General features: G+C 36.7%; 1 protein-coding gene across 2 annotated transcripts; it reads right to left on the bottom strand.

The window, feature by feature from the left end:
- Positions 1-2,666: 2,666 nt before the first annotated feature.
- ccdc78 (coiled-coil domain containing 78) lies at positions 2,667-13,003 on the bottom strand. 2 transcript variants are annotated; one of them, XM_077245399.1, is made up of 14 exons: positions 12,853-13,003; positions 12,095-12,226; positions 11,904-11,990; positions 10,674-11,006; positions 9,895-9,936; positions 8,754-8,836; positions 6,834-6,912; positions 6,630-6,755; positions 5,405-5,592; positions 4,876-5,050; positions 4,779-4,807; positions 4,632-4,701; positions 3,830-3,930; positions 2,667-3,748 (listed from the first exon to the last, which is right to left on the bottom strand). In XM_077245399.1, exons 1-14 carry the CDS (start codon positions 12,922-12,924, stop codon positions 3,622-3,624), a joined length of 1,644 nt encoding a protein of 547 aa, XP_077101514.1. In that variant the 5' UTR covers positions 12,925-13,003; the 3' UTR covers positions 2,667-3,621. The 2 variants fall into 2 exon arrangements, with proteins under 2 accessions (XP_077101514.1, XP_077101515.1); XM_077245400.1 differs by having other exon boundaries at positions 10,680-11,006; positions 12,853-12,974.
- Positions 13,004-13,653: the final 650 nt, after the last annotated feature.

Below are 13,653 nucleotides of genomic sequence, written 5' to 3'. Positions count from 1 at the left end.
AGAGAGAGAGAGAACAAAAACTACACATAAATTCCCCAGTTTTCTGTGCGGCATCCGCAGGCCGTCAGTGACAGACAGGGGCAGATCTGGGGTACGGGTGTTTAAGAGTTTCCCGGAGGTACAATCAGTGAATCACTGCTATAATGGACAGAATGTGTGAACATGCAAACGGACTGTGAGAACAGGAACACAGCCAAGACATGAGGAGAGGTCCACGTTCTGTTCATGTGCGTTTGAGAGAGAGAAACCTCTGTTCTTTGTCGAGGGGCTACGGGAGGGCGTCTGAATTTTGTCCTAATGATGACACGGATTAAACCACAGAAGTGTGGGAAAAACTTTCACACCCCCTCCTCTCCCTCTCGCCCATGTACTTTCAAACTTTCCTTCAGGTTATTTTCCTCTAGTTCCCTCAGCATGTCATTTCTTTCTATCTCTTCACTCAATCTCTTGATGTTTTGTATTTTCTCTCCTCTCCCCAGCATTATTGTTGTTCCTCCTCTTTATCTACTCCTCCAGACACGCTAAAGAGCAGAAAATCCCTGCGAGCGCTTGAAATCCGCCAACAGGTGCTCTGACAGCGAGACACGGAGAGAAAACACAACAAACGTCCCTCAAGACTGCTGGATAAAGATTGGAACAATTCATTTATAAAGCAACAGAGCCGTTTCTAGCTGGTTCAATATTTCATACCTGAGCATAACTAGAAACATATATATTGACTATGGAAATTTGTATTCATTTTATAATTAATTGTATAATTAATTAAGATTTGATTAATTTCTGATGATATTTCAGTAGACATTTCCAGTTTTTCTGTGACCATGGGAACTATTACAAGAAAATTCACTTCAATGTAAATTCAAATGATTTCTTTCTGGAAAGGTAAACGTCCATTCCTTTTTTTCCTGGTTCTCAGCCTGTCTGTCTGAATTCACACACTCATTAATTTGATAGTGAGTTCTTCTGTCTCTGCTCAAATTCCTCTCTCACGCGTCCCACATTCTTTCGCTTTTGTCACTTTTTTTCTTTCCATCGCCCCCCCCCCCCCCCCAGGCTGTTCTCATAAATTACTGTCGTTCACAAGGCTTGTACCGTCCACTTACACACACACACACACACACACACACACACACACACACACACACACAAGCACACACACACACACACGCACGCACACGCACGCACACACACACACACACACACACACACACACACACACACACACACACACACACACACACACACACACACACACACACACACACACACACACACACACACACACACACACACACACACACACACACACACACACACACACACACACACAGGGGCTGCCAACGTTTATTAGGCACATATCAACCGAGCATTAAAATGACAAAAAAACAAACAAACAGCTAAAGCAGCGCTTCTCACACAGACTACACACACGGGTTTATAAATGTGAAGTACTTCCCACTGAAGACGTACCAGATACCCAGCTGGAATATTCCATGGCATTCCAAACTTTCCCACAGCTCGTGGTTTCAGACACACATTCCGAGTTCATCTCGATGTCACTATGGGCTCAAACGATTAGAGCTGGATGATTCATGAATGATTGCTGTAAAGAATGGTGAAAACTACTATATTATACTACATAGATGTTTTACTATTTATATAAATATTAATTAATATTATAAACAATAACATAAAAAATCATATAAAAATGAATGTCAATATTTTAATATTTATTAATGTTACTATTTATAAAATTATTTTATATTAATATATTATTTTATTATATTATTTATTAATTATTATTAATTCATAATTATTAATTAAAAATACACACACACACACACATATATATATATAATTTAAATTAAATTTAGGTCTCAATTATTTAATTTAAAATACCTAAAATTCTAAATAAATTCAATTAATTGAAATCTGCCAAAAACAGTGAGGTAATGCATTTAAAGCACTTTGTTCTTTGTCTGTCTTTCTAGTTTTCTCTGGTGTAACGTTCTCATGATGTCAACGTGCCGGTGCGGATGCCACCCAGTGTGAGCTGGCACACAGTCGGTCGGTCGGCCGGCCCCCGAAACCCCCCACCAATTACCCTCTCTACCCAGAAGCCCCCTCCCCGCTCGTTTCCCAGGGGTTCAGGGGCCACTGTACTCACTACACCCCGTTTCCCATACGCATAATCCACATTATTCCCCCCGGCTCATAAAGAGGCGCTCGAACCCTCTTAGTCTGCAGCCCATTTCCCAAACACTCTCCCTTTATCTGACAAGCCCACAGCCTCTTTCTGTCTCGCTCGCTCTCTTTCTGTCTTTTCCACGCTCTCTTTCTCTGGGTAATCCGTGCTCGTTTTTTCTTTCCAGTAATATGCTTTCAAGTTTGCCCTGCAGTATTTCCAGTCTCCCTCACCACGTTTTAAATATGTTTGCATCTCCATTTACTATAAAAATAAGAATTTTATATTCTAACAACACTAATCTAAAACTGTTTATCAAGTGTGAAAATCACTAATATGACTAGCTCCAGCGAAACCACTGATATTTATTTATTATATGTCCAAATAGCATGTCTGTCACTCATTGTCGTATGTTTCTCAGGGATCAGCATGTGTGTGAACTACATGCTCTGTAATTAAATTATCTTAACCCGTCAGACAATTAATTGTCAGCAGCCTTTTATTCTCGCACCCCATAAAATTGACATAAGCTTTACAAACATTCCACACATAGTTTCTCAGGAAGGAAGAGCAAATTCAATCGCATACACACATACGCATGCGCTTCTAAAGGAGTAAAACACAGCAGTACAAGACATATTGCTGTGTTGTTTCATTTTGATAATTTAACTATAAACGCACACAATCAATAACAAAATATCAATAATTAAATATCAACTATTTAATCTGAATCAGCAATTAAGTGGAAATCCGAATAACCAAATCTCTTGAACTAAAACACTGTGAGCTTAGCATTAAACGTGAGTAAAAATCCACTTAAAAATGCAAATGACGGCATTAATGAGTGTTTACATGAACAACAAAATGCTGATAATGATCAAAAAATCCTGTTTTTAGGGTTTACATGCAAATCAATCAACCGACAACACAAGATTAAACTTAAACAGATGTGATAAAGGTGTTTACATGCAAAACAAAAGTAACAGGCAAAAGATCTAGATGTTGCTAAAACCATTTATAACTTTTCCCTGATAAAATTCAATTTAGATTGTGCATGTAAACACATGTAATCATTGATTAGCTTACACTGCTTATGATTGCTTAAGAAATCTTATCACACTACTATACTTTCTTATTCTGAGCTGAAAATTATATTTGAATAAAATTTTTTGCCAGGTGCAAAAAACGGCCTTAACATTATTTCAGTTGATTATCTCACAACTGCTGTTGTTGATTGATTTACAGAGTGGGTGGGGCTTATGTAATATACCTTATCACATAAATGTTGATTGATTTATGGAGTGGACGGGGCCTATGAAAAAAAGTGCTGTTTTGACTGATTTGTGGAGTGGGCGGGATTATGAATTACTGCAATATATTTTTAAACTGCTGTTTTGACTGATTTTTGGAGTGGGCGGGACTTGTGAATTACTGCACTATGTTTCATAACTGCTGTTTTTGAAAGACTTGTGGAGTGGGCGGGGCCTATGGACTCGTGCACTATTTGATCTTCCCTCCTGTGATCCCAGAAGCCTGCGCAGTCGCGTAATCTCCAGTTTATACCTGCACAAAGACGCCACATCTGATGACCACACAACACCTATAAAGTAATTTCCTTATTCTCACAAGTGTGTGTTGAAATACCTGCCCAGGTGATTGTCCACATACTCCTTGAGCTCAGACACCTGCTCCTCAGCAACCGTCGCTCTGGTGATCAGATGGACACGCTCCTTCTCTTGAGATTCCTGCCGGACATGACTGTGATTACCAGGGTGACGATAGTGAAGCTGTTGTAAAAATTATATGTGGGGCTACTTGTGTTTGCTTAGATAATATACTGCTATGTTTAATGTTTGATCATAAGAGTGCTGCTATTGGATATGGTTAATTGGGTTATACTGTCACATATGGTTTGACAGGTGCTTTGATTAGCATTATCACCTAATAGGACATGATCTGGATCAATGCTGTTTTATATACGATTTTAGGGTTAGGGTTCAACTCAGGGTTATTATCGTTAACTAAAACTTAAATACTTTTTGTTAATTGAAATTAAACTGAACTAAAACATGTCAAACTTTAATTAGAAACAGTTGACGCACTAAAATTACTAAGTGGGGGGGAAAAAATCTAATATAAACTAAAATAAAAATAAATTAAACCTAATTAGTAATATTTAAAAATATATATACTAAAAATTATATATATTAAAATGAAAACTGAAAATATAAAAATCAAAGATAATCCTAAATATTAATAAAAACTATAATAGTATATAAATAATACAAAAATACCACTGGTTCAGTTTAGACTGAAGACAGGGGTTGGGGCTTGAACAGGGTCCAAATGAACCAATCATTTCCATCAGAGTTTATGGGTAGTTAATGGCCAGGGTTTGGAAGAAATGTTGTTCCAGGACTAACTGGTTTCAGTGTGTATTAATTACCTGTGTGGAGTTTGTTATTTCTCTGAGCTGTTTTTTAACATCACTCCAGGCTTCTTGGGTTAGTCCAGCCCTGCCCAAATTATCAAGTGCAACTCATAAAATAAGCCAGTAAACATTATTGTTTCAGTATTTTTAACTGATTCTCACCTCTGAGAAGACTCTGACAACACAGCCATCTGAAATACCAAGCCCATAATCAAGTCACAGAACAAATCCATTAAAACACACACACATACACACACACCTGTTCTCGAGCCAGTTTCAGTTGGCTCTCCAGGCGGGCTTTGTCCTCTCTCAGTCTGTGTATTTCTCTCTCAGTGTCTCCTCTCGGTTCGGGCCCCGCGGGACAGAAGTGGGCCTCAGGGGGTCCGGCCTCTAAAGCGTGTTCAGGGAGTGCCAGGATCTGCTCACGTTGCAGTCTGGGACACAGAGACACTACTTATCAGACCAAATCAGATCTAGTGTGTGTGGGAGCTTTCTTTGCTTTTTATACGGGGCTGAAATGTCTCAAAATGTCGCCAGATAATTATCAAAACCTGATCAAACTTGATCCAAAACATCTGTTAGGGTTAGCTCAGGGTTATTATCGTTAACAAAGTATTAAAAACATTTTTGTAAATAAAAATTAAATCTAAATATTAGATAAACTAGAGCAAGTTTTGATTTTAACATGGGGCTGAAATGCCACCACAAAATTTGCAAAACCTGATAAAAATCAAAAAATTGAGCAAAGAAAATTAAGATAATGGGTTAACAAGTGGATGTCCATGTACCTGTAAGCAATGAGTAGTTGTTGAAGGGCATTGCTCAGACCCTGTATGCGTTTGCGGTATGTTTTGGCAGCTTTGGTGAGCTGTTCCTCTCTGGAGCGATATGATGTTTTCACCTCCTCCAGCATGGACTCGACAATCCCCTTCAACTTCTGTCCCGAATCACCCCCACCGGCTGCAGTTAAACACTCCTACAGGCCCAGAAAGCACACGACATCAAAACACTCCTGTAATACACTACCACTCAAATGTTTGCTGCAAGGAAGATTCAAAAAAGAAATCAATACTTTTATTCAGCAAGGGTGCACTGAATCGATCAAATGACAGTAAATACATTTATAATGTTACAAAGATTTCTATTTCAAATAAATGCTGTTCTATTGAATCCTGAAAAAAATGGATTGTGGCTTCCACAAAAATATTAAGCAGTACAACTGTTTTCAACATTGATAATAATAATAATAAGAAATGTTTCTTAAGCAGAAAATCATCATATGTGACCCTGGATGACAAAACCAGTCTTATGGGTCTTTTTTTTTATATTGAGATGTATACATCACATGAAAGCTGAATAAACAAGCTTTCCATTGATGTATGGTTTGTTATGATAGGACAATATTTGGCCGAGATACAACTATTTGAAAAAATGGAATCTGAGGCTGCAGAAAAATCGAAACATTGAGGAAATCGCCCTAAAGTTGTCCATTTATGTTCGCGATTGTGCTGCATTCACTCACAAAAATAAATGTTTTATACATTTAATGTAGGAAATTTACAAAATATCTTCATGGAACATGATCTTTACTTAATATCCTAATGATTTTTGGCATAAAAGAAAAATTGATCATTTTGACCCATACAATGTATTGTTGGCTATTCCCACAAATATACCCGTGCGACTTAAGACTGGTTTTGTGATCCAGGGTCACATATTTGAAGTAATGATGCTGAAAATTCTTTGATCACAGGAATAAATGACATTTTACAAAATATTCAAATTGAAAACTAAAAAGAAATTGTAATACTATTTCACAATATTACTGTTTTGATTGCATTTCTGATCAAATAAATTCAGCCTTGGTGCGCATGAGAAACTTCTTTCAAAAACATTAAAAAAACGTAATTATTTCAGAATTTTGTCAACTCAAGAAGCCACTTTAGAGTGTTTTTTTTTCTGACATTATTGCACCATTTATTTAACCAAATGTCTGCTGGCTTGTACACGTACTGTAACATCCTGAATATAGTGTGTAAGTCGGGCCCTGTACTCTCGGTTGAGTTCCTTCAGATGATTTTGTATTTCAGAGACCTCATTCTCAGCCTCCTTCAGCTGTTGTTGAGATATAATCAGTGTCTGCATGTAGACGGGAACAAATCAGTGATCAGAAACACATATACAGAATCTTCTGTGTGTGACTGATAATGCACTCACTGCAGACTGCTGGGATAGCTCGTGCCGGGTGTTTTGAATAGCTCTCTTATTCTCCTGTTGTTCTCTGCCCATGGCCACACTATGAGAGAAAGTCAACACACACACTCATCAGCTGACCTTCACCGCCCACGTCTCTTGACTAAACCAGTGACCACATGTATCAAAGATTTTCCACTCATGAAGATAAAAGCTGCACCACATCACTCCTGATGTAGCAGGTGCACAGAGTTTGGTTTCACTAGGCCAAACTTTAAGCAGACAGCATTGTGCCCTCGTCTGAGTGTGGCAATGACTCTGTTTACACGACACCCGTTTCGGACAATCCCATCACAGGTGCTCAGGTGAGAGAGATGCTATTAAAATACGTCTCCTGTGATCATTTGAGATCAGATTTCTATGATTTCGTGACTACAATCAAGTATTATTTTAGTATTATATACTATATGATATTCTAGTACTGATAACAATCGAATTATCTATTATATGACAGTTCAAAAGAACTTTTGAGAGCATTTAACTGAAATAGACAGCTTATGTAAATTAAATTATTTACGGTCTCTTTTGATCAATTCAATGCATCCATGCTGAATAAAAATATTAATTTCTTTCAGAAAAGAAATTCTTACTGACATCAAATTTTTGAACGGTTGTGTTTAATGTTACAAAAGTTTTCTATTACAGAAAATTTTGATCTTTTGAACTTTCTATTCATCAAAGAACCCAGATTTTTTTAACACAACTGTTTTCAACATAGATAATAATAATAAATGTTTTTTGATCGGCAATTCAACATATTAGAATGATTTCTGAAGGATGATGTGACACTGGAAACTGGAGTAATGATTTTCATTTAAATTGCCAGTAATTGTAGTACTATTTTTAATTCAATTAGTTGCAAAGGCATCATTTCTAAGTTTAAGTTTAAGTTTTTCATGTGGTATTTATATTTTGTTTATTTCAGCTTGATTTCAATTAATGAAAACGACTTTTAATAGTTTTGGATTTAGGTTTACAACACATGCATGCTACATACATCACTTACAACATAAGCACGCTGGGGCCGTTCACACAGAACGCATTCTCCCATTCCACTGCGCTACTTTTCCATTGTTTTTCAATGTAAATATGCGCTAGATGGACGTCTGTAACTGATGTGCTTTTTTCTTGCATCTTTTGCAGCATCTGGCACATGACACAACATTGTAAAAATGCTGCACTTAAGTTAAAAGCATTTTAAAAACGCGTCTCTAGACCTTCCACTTTTTTTCCTTTAACTAACCTGCAAAAACATGTTGTGTCAGCAAGCTGTTGCTTCCAAATATACCACAGATGTTTTAATTGAGCACGTGTTTTTACCGATCTTCAGTACGTGCTTTACGTGCTGCATATTGATATCAGACATGGACCTTATTCAGAGAGGCATGGACTGTAAAAAGCTGTATAAGGCTCCTAGATAACTTACTATTTTCCACAGCTCATGATGAGTTGTTTTGTCTAATGACATTTCTTGGAAAGATTTTTTTGCAGTTTTTTCATCAGCAGGACAATCCAAAAACATTAAATAACAGCAACCAACTGAGGAGATGAATGTCTTTCCCTCACAGCCTCTCTTTCATTCCGGTTAAAAATCAAAGATGGCCCTTCTGTGAATAAGGTCTGTAATCCTTTGCATGAATATGTTTTTGTGCTTTACCAAATGTCTCAACAGAAGGAAGTTTTGTTTTACAGCAGTTACATTAGCACAGTCGCTCCTTTTGTTTTAGTACACGTCTATTGGGTCACATGTATTTCTGACTACATCCAAATGTGGTTTCAGTGATCACAGAACATTTTGGACCCTGCTTTCATGTGTATTAAGTGTTTGTAACCCAAGATGGGGCTTGTAGGACAAACGTCAGCAGACGTCATCATGTGTCTCACACTTTCTCCTCTAGTTGTCGTTGGTGTCCTTCGTAACTTTTCCTCAGGTCTTCTAGCTCATCTCTCAGGTTATTCCACACTCCCTGCATTGAAAAACATCACGCATGTATTAAATCACCACCATATTACAGATATATCATAAATATTCTCCCTTCCCACAAGAGGTATAGCGTGGCATACGGGCCAACACAAAGAGATTGTGCAACAGTTTCTTTCCTCATGCTGTCAGTCCTCAATTCCCTGAGAAAGAGAAGCCTGTTGCAATAACTAGAGAACCATTCGCACTACAGACAGTATTTGCACCACAACTGTATCTTTATCGACACAATGCTTTATTAACATTTCTTCATACTATACTGTATCAGTAAAACACTATAACAATAATCGTTACCTGCACTTTAATACCTCAGGTATTCTTACCACACTGCAAGATCACCTTGATTCCATCACTAGTATTATTATTATTGTATTTTACACTGTGTAAAACTAAACTGCAAACCTAGTGAAATGACATTACGCTCCACTGTATATGGTCGGAATAACAATAAACTCTAATCTAATCTAATCTATTGGCATATTACAACAACAAGAAATATTATACAAAAAATGTCACAAAATGTAAACTATAACACCCAGCAATATTTGGATATATATGGATATATATATTAGTAAGCAAGCAAGTAAATATAAATATATATATTACATACAACTTTACAAGCATACATACAGTACACTAACATAAAGCAATATATACCATGTAGCAAATCTCAGATGCGTGATCATCATATATATTTTCGCAAAATATAAACTGTGTAGTCAACCAGCAATATATTTAAAGTTGGATATATAGTACATCCAACTTCATTTGCATTCATATATTTTACTCGTGTTAAGGGATATATGCTTTATAGCAAATCTCAACTGCTTAACTGTTTATGTCATTGCAATAAGTAAAATATCTTGTTGCACAGATCTAATCTGCAAAATGCAACTTTAAGGCATGAAGGTATTAAGCTAAAAACATTTACATCATGCTTTTCTGTAAAGCTGCTTTTCAACCATGTGTATTGTGAAAAGTGCTATACAAATAAAATAGACTTGTTATACAAGGAAACAAATAATATACTGATGGTTTTCTTACGTTTTTTTCCAGTGGGCTCTTGTTCTGTTCAAACTCCTCTGGCTGTTAAGACAGACATAAAAAACAGAGTATAAATATATAACTTCTTTAATTTCACTAGGAAATATTGTTGTTCCCCTTTCAGCGATTAGTGTGATCTGATAAAGCAATGCATCACTATTATTACTGTTCATACTTCGGTGTGTGTTCAGATCACAGATCAACTCTAAATGTACTGTAATTATTAAAGGGATAGTTCATCCAAAAATTAAAATTCTGTCATTGTTTACTCTCCCTCATGTTATTCCAAACCCGTAAGACCTTCGTTGATCTCGTAACACAAATGAAGATCTTTTTGATGAAATCTGAGAGCTGTCTGTACCTCCATTGACAGCCTACGCAACTACCACTTTCAAGCTCCAGAAAGGTAGTGAACACATCATAAAAGTAATGATTTTCACCTCAATTTTATGAAGCAACGTGAGTGTTGTTTACACAAAGAAACATAAATTAACACTTTATTTACAAAATATTAATCTTTACTGAAAGTGTCAGTTGCGTAGACTGTCAATGAAGGTACAGAAAGCTCTCAGATTTCATTAAAAAGATCTTCATTTGTGTTACGAAGATGATGAAGGCAGAATTTTCATTTTTGGGTGAACGAACCTTTTAAACTACAGCGTGAGCTTCAATTTTTGTGTGGCCTTTTCAGTTCAATTGTATTCAGTGCCCTGTAAAGAAACATACTTTGCTAGCGGACGTATTTGATAAAGCTGAGCATGTGTGTGTGTGTCTCTCACGCTGACTCTGTTCAGTGACGCCCTGCTGATGAGCGCTCGAACCCTCTCCACCTCCAGCGTGTGTCTGTGTGTCCGCTCTCTCTCCTGCAGGAGTGTGTCGTGTGTGTGTGCGAGGGCGAGCAGCTCGGCGCTGAGCTCTTCGGAGTGTGTGCGTTCTCTTTCATAAGCACTCCTCAATGACAGGAAGTTGCTCTTTAGCACTGCATACTCTTCGGCCAGGTCACGCTCGTTCAGCTCAATGACTTCTAAACGGGCCGATTCTGCTGACACTTCCTGTCTGAGCCGATCACACTCCGTCTGAAGAGATGAGGCCGTTCCCTCCTGAGATAAAACCTGGGAAAGAGAGCATGACATATAAATGTAGAGCTGCTTTATAGCAGGATCGAATTTGTTTCATAATTGACAAATTTTGCAAGATTGGCAGTAGATATGCTTCCATCCAAAGTTGCAAAATTGGAATATTGCATAAAATATTTGCAAAGAAAGAACCGTTTCCATGTTCCATGTGTTCAAGATAACAAAATCGTCACTTCCTGGGAAATTGGAACAAAATATTTTTAATACAAATGGAAATTGCTGCAATCGGGGAAGCCAGTGTGTCTCTTTTTCTTACATCACAAAAAGACGAAAGACAACATCGAAACACAACACACACACATCGCTGTCATGTTATCTTGAGTTCGGAAACTGATGTTTGGGAACTTTTTATTTCATTACAGGCATTTCAGAATGATCAAACCAACATTTGAGATGATGTGCGATGCGATTGGTCCACTGGTTAGTCAATTTATCCATTCACATCCTCTGTTGAAGCAAGGTCACATGAGTTTTTTGTTGCGCATCGAGGGATTTATTCGGTAAATGTGTTTCCATCATAGTTTATGTGCATGTCTTCTTATCTGATAAAAAATTATACGCCTCAAATGTTTTTTATGGGCATTTTTAGAATTCATATGCATCTTTATATTTTCATCCAGCTTTTTTATACAATAACCCAAAATTCACATAAAAAGAGTTGAGTTATTAATCTGAATAAATATTGAACTAACTTGAGCTGAATAATGACACTTGTTTTTTTAGAGTTGCTTTACAGCTGATTTAGTCTCAAATTTGATGAAGTTTGCAGCACTGATTCTGTTATTTCCCTGTTTATTACTATATATTACTATATGTATAAGGTGATTTGACTACTTTATCTGTCCATTGATCATGAGTGTGTACTGCACTTACCATGTTTTTCAGTTCAAAGATCTCTGCTTCATACCTCTCTCTCATTTTATTGGCCTCTATCTGCACATCAACAAGGTCTTTAGAAATCTGAAACACATACACATAATAATATCAGGAAAATCCTGAGTGCAGCATTTTTATAGGCAGACATCAGGCAGATCCCATATTTCCAGGCTTGTATCAATTCTTACCTTCAGTTTGTCTTCCTCACACTGGATCAGTTTGACAGACAGGTCGGTCTTTGACGCAGCCTGCTGGCCTAGTTTGTTCTGGGCCGAGTCAAGCTTACTAAACAACACTTCATTTCGTTCCCGCAGCTGTACCTGTACAGTATATAAATCAATGCAGTTAACACTATAATCAACATTCATCATGATATGGTTTAGTGCAGGAGGCTTCAGCCTTTACAGACCATACAGTACCATTACAATTTGGGGTCAGTAAGACTTTTTCCAAAAGCTTTTTTTAATGTTTTTGAAAAAAGTCTCTCACCAAAGCTGCACTTATTTGATCAAATCCAGTAAAAAAACAGTAATATTGTAAAATATTATTTTAATTTAAAAATGTTCCTATTTGAATATATTTTTAAATGTAATTTATTCCTGTGATGCCAAGCTGAATTTTTAGCATCATTGCTCCAGTCTTCAGTCACATGATCTTTATCTTGCTGCCCAAGAAACATTTCTTATTGTTATAAATATTGAAAGAACTAACAGCATTTATTTGAAATAGAAATCTTTTTAAACATTAAAATTGTCTTTACTGTCACTTTTGACCAATGTTCCCTTTGCTTAAAAAGAGTATTAAGATTAAGAAACACTTTTGAATGATATTATATCTTTCTCACTGACTGACCCCTGATTAAATACACTGCGTTTATAGCGCACTATAATATTACAACCCAATTACTTAAACATTAATTATTTAATATGACAAGAAAATAACTTACAGTTTCGTCAGTCAGAGAGCGAATTTGCTCCTTGAGTTCGTTAATTGAGCTCTGTTTACTCGTCGCGTCCATGTTCAGCAGCTGTCAGAGGTGTGTCTGGTTTCTATAAACACACGAATCTCCATGGGCGTTTATAACGAACTTCACTCTCACAGAGAAACAGCAAACTGTGTGTAAGGGAGCTCTGACGTATGAATCACATCAACTGATTCCCATCAGAGTTGCTAATTAAAATTCTGTTAAAGTCCCTCTGTAGTAAAAATCAAGATATTAATGTTGTTTATATGCCTATTTGGTGTTTTTAAAATGCTTAAACCATGTGGAAATTCATGTCAACACCATTGCTTTTTTCCCACTGCAATGACCCAAAGACAGTCTCAAAAACGCGGTTTGAAATTGCTGGTGTTTCTGACGTCACAAACCTTGTAACCAATCACGTAACGTTCCTTAAAAAAAAATATAATTTTGTTGATTAAAGAGGAGTTTTAAGTGATAAAATGATTGACTACAGGGGGACTTTAAAAATAGACATGTTTATTTCTATCAATATATTTCTATTGCAACCATTCCATAAACATTTTTAATAAACCAAAAGTACGAGTAATATTAAGTATGAATGGCTGGAGAAGCAGAATGTAGTCAAATCAGACTGTACTTACATTTACTATCAGCTGTGTTTGTGGAAACAGTTTTGCTGAATTGTTTATTCTGTTTGGTAAATGTAATATGAATCAATGACTCTTGTGAAAGCTCAAAACCCCTTTGTCCTTTACAGTGTAAACGCATTTATTGTTTAGTTTG

The sequence above is a fragment of the Siphateles boraxobius genome, unplaced genomic scaffold (assembly GCF_051911475.1).
Source record: "Siphateles boraxobius isolate OS27281-9 unplaced genomic scaffold, OSU_SipBor_1 26, whole genome shotgun sequence".
Lineage (NCBI taxonomy): Eukaryota > Metazoa > Chordata > Actinopteri > Cypriniformes > Leuciscidae > Siphateles > Siphateles boraxobius.
The sequence above is the reverse complement of the archived record's forward strand: the minus strand, read 5'-3'. Positions and strand labels throughout refer to the sequence as shown.

Coding starts and splice junctions, on each gene's coding strand:
- ccdc78 (XM_077245399.1), bottom strand. CDS start 12,924: ATGGACGCGACGAGTAAACAGAGCTCAATTAACGAACTCAAGGAGCAA. Junction 4,808..4,875: donor TGAAACTGGCTCGAGAACAG/GTGTGTGTGTAT, acceptor TTGGTATTTCAG/ATGGCTGTGTTGTCAGAGTC. Junction 4,702..4,778: donor TTGTCAGAGTCTTCTCAGAG/GTGAGAATCAGT, acceptor TAATTTGGGCAG/GGCTGGACTAACCCAAGAAG.